This window comes from Aegilops tauschii, chromosome 6 (assembly GCF_002575655.3).
Source record: "Aegilops tauschii subsp. strangulata cultivar AL8/78 chromosome 6, Aet v6.0, whole genome shotgun sequence".
Taxonomy (NCBI): domain Eukaryota; kingdom Viridiplantae; phylum Streptophyta; class Magnoliopsida; order Poales; family Poaceae; genus Aegilops; species Aegilops tauschii.
Window position 1 is genome coordinate 424,694,531 of NC_053040.3, and position 10,672 is coordinate 424,705,202.

The following is a 10,672-nucleotide window of genomic DNA, read 5'->3' on the forward strand; positions in this document are numbered from 1 at the left end:
AGAGTCGGGAGGCTTGCAGGTAGACGTGCAAGCCGGGAATCGGGTGCGTCGCCGACGCACGGGGCGACTCTGGCAGCACCATCCAAGGAAACGCGGACGAGCCGGTGCTGGCCGCGGCCACGGCTAGCCAGGATTTAATCCTAGGTAGATCAGGGCCTCTCTCGTTGTCGCTGCGACGCAGGCGTTGGTTTCCTCCTGCTGCGCGGCAGCGGCGAGGGCGACGATGGCCGCTGCTTCGTCCCTTGCGTCCGCCGCGTGCCTCCGCGGCCCGCTCCCGAGCATCAGCTGCTTCTTCTTCTTGGGCGCTGCGGCGGTCTTGCAAGGGGTGCGGGGCTTGCCTTTGTCGGAGGGGGCGGAGGTGATGCTGGACGAAGCGAGGGAGGCGAGGCCGGCGGCGGCATCGAGGGCGTCGTCCATGGCGAGCGGCCAGGAGCGGGCGCGCGGGGGAGGGCTTTTGGGGAAGTGGAGGGAAATGGTGGATGCTTTGCTACCGACTGGCGGGCCAGGGGAGAGTAGTTGGCGCGCGGCGCATGCATCCGTCTCGTGTCCGCGCAGACGTAAATGAGGCCCAAAATCGAGCCGCGAATAGACTGACAGGCGGACGAAAAGCGGATGCGCGTTCGTTTGGGTCGGCGTGCTGGGCCGACTTTTCTGTCCGGCGCGACTCAGACGGACGCGTGCGGATGAAATGAGTCGGCGCGTTGGAGTTGCTCTTGGTGTTTTGCAAAAATTTGAGGTCCAATGAACTATAGCAAACACAGAGCAACGCGTTTTCGCGAAAAGATGAAAAACCAGCATACATCTATCTGCATAAAAACAAAGAATTATTGCACACGCCCTGTCGAGCAACGAAGGTACCCGAAGGGAATCCGTGCACGGCCCCTCCAGCCGAGGGCACTAGTACCAGCACTGAGCAAGCACAGTCTTTCGGCCGATCCGCCGTCAATTTTTAATCAAACGGCTCTCGTTCGATTCCCTCACCGCAAGAGGGGAATCCGCATCCAGCCCAGCCGTGCTTTTACTCCCGGCACCTTTGCTGCGTGCACAGCCCTAAAATCGGCTTTGCGCAAGCACGGGGTGGCAGTACTACCACTCTACCAGCAATAACGTTTGACCACCTTGCGCGTTTATCACGCTCCGTAATCAATTCCGTGATAAACAAACGGACATGAACGCAGAGAGTTTTGGCGTGACACCCTTCACTCCACAGCATTTACTCCTTCAGGTTGTGAGCAATCAGTCGGGTATCCCTCGCTTGTCCCATTTTGCTTCCTTCCCCTGTACTGCTACTGCGCTGCCTACTCATCAAGGAACTCCCCCCTCCTACACATGCCAAGCTGCTGCTAGTAGTACCAACCTTCATTGATCGCTTCAAACGAATCATTGCACGGCCGAGATCTCCATGCACACTTTTCCCTAATATATAATCAATCAATGCCCACCCTGTGGTACGTACTGCTCCTCCTGCTAAACCCCAGCAGCGCTTCTCCTTTTGCTGGGAAAAACCTCAGTAGTAAACTACTCGGGGTTAACGACCACAGGGGGGGAGGATGGTCAAGTATCCATCACATGCACTTTGCTCACGGTAAGTATAGTACTTACTGTACGTTGTAGAGCTGTAGTTGGATGATTGCCAGCAGGCGGCGGCAGCAGCAGCGGCACGTGGTCTCTGTAGATTAGATTAGATTTGCACGACGGTGTTTCAGGAATAAATAAGAGGGCCGGGAATAATGTACTAGTACATGCCGTGCCGTGGGGCTGCCTGCGGGTTGGATTGCTGTGCGTCCGTGACTAATCCAATCATCGTCTATAGAGAGAGAGAGAGAAGTGCCCCGGCGAGAGAAAAAGCGAACCAAAATGCTGCTGCGGCAGTAAAACGGGGAGGAGGAGCGCAATGATAGGGGGTGCGTACGGCGGCGCTGCTTTGCGTGCGTACAGCCAGTCAAAAGCACCGTCCTACGTCCCTGCCTGCTGCTCTCTTTTCACATCTCCTCGGTCGGAGCAGGGCACGGGAAAGCGGGAGGAGCCCATCCGTCTGTTCACCCGGCTCGTACGAGTCGAGTAGGAGCACCTCCCTCCCTCCTCCTGTAGAGTGGTGGTACCGCTAGTCGTTTCCTGCTATAGTCTCGCCCAAAACAGGCACAATAATTCAGCCGGTCGACACGGCGTTCACCCTCCTTTTTCCCTCGTAGCTCCCCTAGGTAAACCACTGTGGCGGTAGGACTAGCAGGGCAGGCACGGCCCTTTCTTCACGCGCAATTCATGATGGAATCACGTTTCCGGGCACGTCGCCGACCACAAAACCCGGGCGAGGAAACGGAGCCCAAATGCGATAGATAATGTCCAAATCAATCCGTCTACTCCCAACGGAGTATCTATCTATCTATCTACCGTAAACTCCAAAAACACGCCCGATTTCACTGCCAACTCCCAACGGAGAAACCAACCACTCAGAAGCATCGCCCCCGCTCCGTGCCGCGCCGAAACGAGCAGGGGGGGAGAGAGAAGAGGAGTACAGAAGGGCACAGTGGGATACAAGTAGCTACAGGGGAGATTCGCGGTGGGGCGCAAGGGGCCGCACGCGCAGGACAAGGCCGGGCGTAAATGCGGTTTTGGACCGCTGCGTCGGCGTGCGAACGCGGTGCCGTGAACCGCTCGCCCCGCAAACCAAACCCAAGGCAGAGCAGAGAGCCAGAGAGGGTGACGACGCGGGGCAGAACAAAACAACCGCTTCCTCCTGCCCTGCCTGCCACCTCCCTCTGCACCGCAGCGCAGCGCGCCGTGCTGAATCGCTTTTTTGACCGCTTCTGCGCTTCCGACCCACCACCAGCACCACACGCTAGCGGTAGCGTCCTGGGAGTGGTACTACTACCATACCATTCCATACCACCAGTGGAAGCCGCTGTACCGCTACCACGCCACTCCCCCACTCCTCACTACCACTCCGCGGCGGCTCCACGGGCTGCATTGTGGCTCTGGTTTGAGCGAGGGAGGGAGAGCTCGGGAGGAGCGTGATCTGAGGAAGGCGGACGGGAGGGGCGCGAGATGGCCGGAGGTGGGGGAGTAGGCGGCGGCGGGGGACAGAAGCAGGATGATCTGGCGCCGCACCCCGTGAAGGACCAGCTGCCCGGGGTATCCTACTGCATCACGAGTCCACCACCGTGGCGTGAGTGCTCCCGCTCCCTCCCTTCCTCTCCCTCACACGCTCCCCCTTTCGTCCGTCCGTCGCCGGCGGTTCTGGCGGCGGCGGTTTTTTTGGGCGTCCGTTTCGGGGTTTCTCTTCTCGGGGCTGGGTTTTCCGGCTGCGATGGCGACGGGCTGCTTGCTGGTCGCGTATAACGAACTTTGCCGTTGCTCCCGTCGTTTTCGGGGGTGGTGGGTTCGTGTTCGTGGCCTCGGTGGTTGGTGGATGGGCTCCTGGATGCCTCGCCTCGCTCCAGCTTGCTGCGCGGCGAGGAACCGCCGCCAGATCTATCTGCCTGAGCTTTGCTTCCCGGCGGATATTCCAAAATAAAAAGCAGGCCGCCTTTTCCGTTTTGTTCCCCTGGTAGTTTATTAATGCGCTTTAATGAGTTGCCCCGTTGAATATCCTCCTAGTTTAGTTTATCTATCTACTAATAACTGATGCCGCTGCAAAGGTTTGACCCGTGCTGATGCTAGTACTCGACATTCAACAGAGAAGGAATTTGCATGATTGTCGGATGGATTTTTTTGGTGTTATTACCACCTTTGATGCTCAAGTCGCAGACTGGTTTCTGAATCTGCGACCCAGCTTCGCCGTCTCCTTAGACTTGTGTCAGCGTCAACTCGATTGTGACTTCAATTCTTACGAGTTTCCACGAAATCTGGTGCTATATTTGCGATTTTGTAGGGTAGTAAATCATCTTTGGTTTCATATCAACTCACGCGTTGACTTGTTTGAGCTTCACCGCGTGCACCGGGGGTTCGTTTTTGTTACTATATATTGTTGCCAATCTATCTTCTATAATTAGTTGGCGTGTTCCGTGCTGCGCATCCAGTGCATGCATCCTAGGCACTGACCGTGTCGGTAGGTGGTTCCAAACCGGAGGTCCATGTCCACCCATCTTTGTCACTTTCAGCTGCATTGATTCTCCAGTTACTTGGCAGGGGTTTTTCATTTCCATTTTTCTACCTTGTGTGTTATCATGCATTCTTTGTCTGTTTTAGAGAGCTTGTTCCCAAGCAGCTTTGTTTTGGTTAATGCAATGTGCATGGGCGCTGCAGTAAAAATAGTACCAGTAATAAATATGATCCATCTTGTAGGAGAGCGAATTCTTGTTTGGTTCTGAGTCCCTTGTCTCTGTCTGAACCGAGTCAAATCCACATGTAAGGCTGACACTGTAAATAATGAGAATCACACTTTTGTTATCCTAATCTTTCTTTACGCATTTAATGCGTACCCTTCCTTACCGGAGTTCTGTACGCAGCAGGAGGGTGGCATCTTTGTTACTTACAATCCTTTTATGTCTTCCTGTCTTGAATTCTTGCTCATAACTCCCGAGTTCAAAGACACATAATGTTTATATGGGAGAATTTGTAAGGTTGAATGCTCTGCATGGAGAAATGATGAACAAGAAGTCATTTTTCTTCAGAATATTGATTGGATGATGTGCTCATGTTGGCAAATTGTATTTTTGTATGCATTTCTTCAAAGGTTGATCAACACCATATATTTTGCTTCCATTAACTTCATCTTTTTGCTAGCCTTGCGAAGTATGTCTATAGAAAGCAGGATAATTTCGCTATAGAAATAGTTTTATCTATACACTTCCACTATATTCTGTTTAACTTGTATGTGCTCAGTGAGAAACTTAGTTCTGAAATTTTGACTATGAAATTTTACATAATGCAGCGGAGGCCATTCTCCTTGGCTTTCAGCATTATCTGGTCATGCTGGGAACTACTGTTATCATACCTACTGCACTTGTTCCACAAATGGGAGGAAACAATGTAAGGCTACACCAGTTTACCAAGTTCTGTTGCTTTGGACTGAATCTGTCGATTGTTTTTTCTTTTTGAGAATCAATCCGTTGATTGATGACTAATTGTGTTTCTAACTTTGTTAGGAGGACAAGGCAGTTGTTATCCAGACATTGCTATTTGTGGCCGGAATCAACACCCTTCTACAGAGTTTCTTTGGTACCCGATTGCCTGCAGTGATTGGTGGATCTTACACCTTTGTTCTACCCACCATTTCGATCATACTTGCAGGACGCTACACGAACGAACCTGATCCACACACTGTATGTTGAAAATAAGGATAATTTTACTTGCTTCCCAGTAATCTTTTCCTACATGTAGACTGATGAATCACCTGGATTTTGTTTTTGAAGAAATTCCTCAAAATCATGCGTGGAACACAAGGTGCTCTGATCGTTGCTTCTGCACTACAGATCATAGTTGGCTTCAGTGGCCTTTGGCGTAATGTTGCCAGGTAGGAAGATGAACAATGCGTAATTGTTATGTCTCAACTCAATTGCTGTTTCAGAGGCACCAAAGACAAAAGTGTTCTAGCAGGAATAGCGTGCTTAACTTTCAATCTCATGAATATACTGATTTTGTTTCAGATATCTCAGTCCACTATCAGCTGCTCCTTTGATAGCGCTAGTTGGCTTTGGACTGTATGAGCTGGGTTTCCCATCGGTAAGATCTGAGCATTGTGTTTCTACTCGATACTTGTTTAATCATACATACTTACGTTTGAACAACAAATACACAGGTTGCTAAATGTGTTGAAATTGGTCTGCCTGAACTGATCCTCCTGGTGATATTCGCAATGGTTCGACACAATTCTTATGCACTAAATCTTTTTAACCTTTTGTTACCCAGCATAACTATGTGCTCCAGCTGCATTTTTACGCGCCCACGCGCTTCCATTTTTTCAGTACCTGCCCCATACTATACATAGGATGAAGTCTATCTTCGACCGGTTTGCTGTTCTATTCACTATTCCCATAGTGTGGCTGTATGCATATCTGTTGACGGTTGGAGGAGCTTACAGGAATGTATCACCAAAGACCCAATTTCATTGCCGCACTGACCGGTCTGGACTAATTGGTGGTGCCCCCTGGTATTGTTGTGTTTTTCTGAAGATATGCTTGTTCCATTTGCACAATTCTTGCTGTTTAGTAACACGAATGTCTCCGTTTCTTCTACTATAATGACAGGATAAGAGTACCATATCCCTTCCAGTGGGGTGCTCCAACTTTTGATGCTGGCGAAGCTTTTGCCATGATGGCTGCATCATTTGTTGCTCTGGTGGAGGTTCGACCCCCCCCCCCCCCCCCCTCTCTCTCTCTTAGGAGTACCAGATTTCCACCCTCTATTTGTACTCACTTGATCTTCTTAAATGATGAAATAATCAGTCTCCTAACTTCTATGTTTGTAGTCTACTGGTTCCTTCATTGCTGTTTCAAGATTTGCAAGTGCCACACCTCTCCCACCCTCTGTACTTAGCCGTGGTATTGGCTGGCAGGTATGTGCTAACTTTGCATCCGCCACATGTCAAGCTTGACCAGATCAATCTCCAACTTTGAACTCACTCGATGCGTATGCAACTCTTCTTGCTACAGGGTGTTGGTATCCTTCTGGATGGGTTATTTGGAACTGGAAATGGATCTTCTGTATCGATGTAAGCATCATATAATTTATACTTCTACCTAGGAATGCACTTTATTTTCATTTGATGTATCAACCACTATTCGTATCGATGTCATGCAACCATTATGCTTCTTTGCAGTGAAAATGCTGGGTTGCTAGCCTTGACACGTGTTGGTAGCCGAAGAGTAGTGCAAATATCAGCTGGTTTTATGATATTCTTCTCTATCCTTGGTAAGTTTGCTTCCTATGAATCTGGTATTTGATTATTTTGTAGTTCAGTATAGGTAGCATATTTACTCAGATTTTGTACTTAATTTAGTAACTCCCAAATTGACCTGCTTATGTCATATGTTGCATCATTGTATTTCGTAGGCTGTTTATTTGGTGCAGTTCTATAGCTTGTTATTTTGCTTCTAGTGTCTGGGCTGTACCGATGCACGTCTCATGCTTGATTAGAAGAGCTTCTGTGTATGTTGTGTGGAAACCGTGGAAATGTGAAGTGCGATGATGTGCCTTTTCACTTATGTATTTTACTACCTGTTACCATTGTAATGTTGCTTATAATGCTTAGCACAATAACATATATTTGGAGCTGGTTGACATTTCAATTTGCAGTTAACTTAGCTCTGACCTAGAACAATGGCCTGTGTCTTCCCAGGAAAATTTGGAGCTGTCTTTGCATCAATACCTGCACCCATCTTTGCAGCCCTCTACTGCGTCTTCTTTGCATACGTTGGTAGGTGAAAAGCTTCAGATCACTCATTGCGATTTTCATTTAAACTGCAAAAAAACTACGCCACTTATTTTGGATCGAAGGAGTACATATGAGAGAAAGATTTGAATTCTGATAGAAGCTCTGGTTTAATCTGTTAACAGGTTCTGCTGGGCTTGGCTTCCTTCAGTTCTGCAATCTCAATAGCTTCAGGACTAAGTTCATCCTTGGGTTCTCAGTGTTCATGGGCTTTTCAGTTCCACAGTACTTCAACGAGTACACGTCCGTCGCAGGATTCGGCCCTGTACACACGCGTGCAAGATGGGTACGTAACAGTGCAATCGATCACGCTTGCTTTCTATGTGAACTGGTACTGACCGTTTGTTTCATCTTAACTTCCACAGTTCAACGACATGGTGAATGTGCTGTTCTCGTCCAAGGCTTTCGTTGGTGGCATTGTTGCATACGTGCTGGACAACACGCTACACAGGCATGACGGCGCTGTCAGGAAAGACCGCGGATACCACTGGTGGGACAAGTTCCGGTCGTACCGGACTGACACAAGGAGCGAGGAGTTCTACTCCCTGCCGTTCAACCTCAACAAGTTCTTCCCCTCGGTTTGAGCAAAGCTGTGATAAATGCAACAAGACACTAAGGTTACATGTACTATCTATCTGCCTCTCCCCCAAGTTCTCTGAAGGTGGCAAACTGTTGGGCTGAACTGTCTTGGTGCAGGGAAATCCTATGCCCTTAATCAGGGTCCAAACCCTATGGTATAATCGGCGTTTCGGTGTCTCGCTAGAACTATGTTCCGTATGTTAGGTTACCGCTGTATATTTGATACCCTATTGGGGGCAACGACTAGGAAGTTTTGCTACTCATTTGCATATGGGAAGGGTGCGTTAGTTCTTAGTTCTTACCTCTAGTAGTTTATCTCATTCTGGAACGAGGTCACTCTATTGACTGCCATTGTGGTGCTACTACTTAGCAGTGAAGCTAGATTCTGTATGTTGTAGGCTTTAGCAGAACAATCGAATGGTATTCTACCTGTTATGCTATGTATCAGTGGATTTGCGGTATGACACTAACAGTAATGTTGTCGGGCGGTGAACGGAATGTCGGTCGTTATGGATGATTAATTAATTTTGCTACCACAGCATGTTTGCAGGTATACTCAGACTTGAAATAGTGTATTGCGGATGATATATGAAGTTCTGAATGTTTCTTCTGACATGCTACAACATTTTTCCATGTCGTTTCTTCTATATATCTTCTGGATGGATTTTTTAGGGTATATATTTGTTTTGGATACTGCGAGCTGATACCAACAGAGCCCGTGGAACTCTAGTCGCCTTCCACTCTCCCAAGTAAAATAAATAAATGGAACCTCTACTAAATTCTGAGATCTCGATTTTATGTACTTTTATTCAGTTTGTCGAAGTTTGATGGGGACCACCCGTTTGTGAACATCTTCTATACCACTAGAGGCAAACATGCGGCGTGCTTCGTCGCACTGTTTTTCATTCGTTCGTGGATTAACTCTTTTTTCTCTAGCAGATTATTACGGTTGGCTGTTGCGTTCTGATTTTATCTATGTTGGCTTGGATTTTATTGATTTTATGGAGTATTCTTTTTTGTCACTCGCATATCGTGTTGGATTATTGTCGAAGATGATATTTGTTCCGAGAGAAAAGTGGATTTGTTAAATGTGTGGTTGTTAGGTTCAACCCTAGTATCCGCCGGTGGTGGTTATGTGAGCCATTGGGAGCTCTTATTCTATGTTGAAACAATGGAATTGCTGTCATAATGTTCACATAGGTCAGCCCACCCTAACTCCACTCGCTCTCTTACCCATTTTTTTCTGCCGCCCCCCCCCCCCCCCCCCCATTGCTAACCTACCAATGTAAAATGCGTTGAGAAAAAAAATCATGAATTTAATTTTTTTTCTGTGGATTTCAAATAATGTTTACAAATTTAAAGAAGTGTTTTAAATTTTAAAAAATTTATTGACTTACATGTTACTAAAGATATATGCCCGTGCGTTGCTTTAAATTTTTTCATAGGTTTTCTTAAATGTTACGACTTTAATAAATACTAGATGAGCCCGTGCGTTGCTACGGAAACCTTGTTAAAAAGATATATGGCTAATTGTTAGAAGACTAAAGTTAATGCAAAAAAGAATATAAAATTTCTTACATGACTTAATTCTCTGGAAAGTCATGCATGAGGTGGTATGCTTTGCATGAAGAGAGTAATGAAAAAAGTAACTTATGACTACATGCATGGCTTCGTGATGTGGTATTGTTGCATAAAGAGAAAAAATAGGTAATGGGTTGTAGCTATTTAAGAATAGAGGATTTATGAATTAACATGTGAAAAATAATTTTTAGAAATAAAAAGAGAAGAAAAAACAAACAAAAGAAATAGAAAAACAAAAAAAACTACTAAAACAGGTGAAAATACAGAAAATAAAGAAAAATAATAATATGAAAGGAAGGAAGAACAAACGAAAAAAAGAAAATAAGGGAAAAACTTAAAACTGGTAAAAACACAGAAAACAAGGAAAAAAAAATCTAAGCCATACCTTTAGAAACGAGAAAAACGGCTGGGCCATCGGCACACTCCATTACACACGGAGGCCGTAGTGTCTCCCACAACCCTCAAGACGCCGTGAGGCTTTAAATCTAAGTAGCTTAGTATTTTAACTAGAGCATGTCGCGCGCTTTGCCGCATCGTTCTTTGTACATAGGACCATATTTTCCCGTGGTCGCACCAGGACCATGGCTGGTCGGTGGGTTACAGACTTTAGTTATGTTATGAGTGATGTTTTTCTTTGCTGCGATGTTGTCCTTTGTTTTAACTGAAGGAAGAGTTTAGACGTGAGGAGAAGACATCGTTAATTACACATGACATGCCTTTTATGGGAAATTCACACATTTTTTAAGTTTGGACATTCACACATGTGCTAACCATAGAGCAAAGCACGCCTCCAGCAACGCACACAGCAGCGCAAGGACTGCTATATGACGATTAGAGTGTCCAATAGCACTACCCCCCGCTACCTTATATATTGAGCCGGCCCATTAGCATAGGTTAATCAATATTTTTTTTCGTTTTTGTGTAGATTGTTTATTTCATTTTTTCCTAAAAAATAAATAAATGTTTAGGTAATTTCAAGGTATTTCTGATAACTTTCATGATATTTTGAAAATTATTCACATATACTTAGAAATATTTTTTCATGTATTTTAGTGAATTTGAAATATGGTCATGATATTTTAAAAAGTATTCACATAACTTAAAATATATTTGCATATTTTTTTAATGTCCATAAAAATT

General features: G+C 46.4%; 1 protein-coding gene across 1 annotated transcript; it reads left to right on the forward strand.

Annotated features, from left to right (window-relative positions):
- The first annotated feature begins 2,867 nt into the window (after positions 1-2,867).
- On the forward strand, positions 2,868-8,504 carry LOC109785337 (nucleobase-ascorbate transporter 6). The gene is made up of 14 exons (XM_020343934.4): positions 2,868-3,166; positions 4,874-4,971; positions 5,088-5,264; positions 5,355-5,455; positions 5,589-5,664; positions 5,741-5,800; positions 5,907-6,091; positions 6,189-6,285; positions 6,410-6,496; positions 6,594-6,652; positions 6,761-6,852; positions 7,280-7,357; positions 7,498-7,658; positions 7,738-8,504. Exons 1-14 carry the CDS (start codon positions 3,046-3,048, stop codon positions 7,954-7,956), a joined length of 1,611 nt encoding a protein of 536 aa, XP_020199523.1. The 5' UTR covers positions 2,868-3,045; the 3' UTR covers positions 7,957-8,504.
- The last annotated feature ends 2,168 nt before the right edge of the window (positions 8,505-10,672 follow it).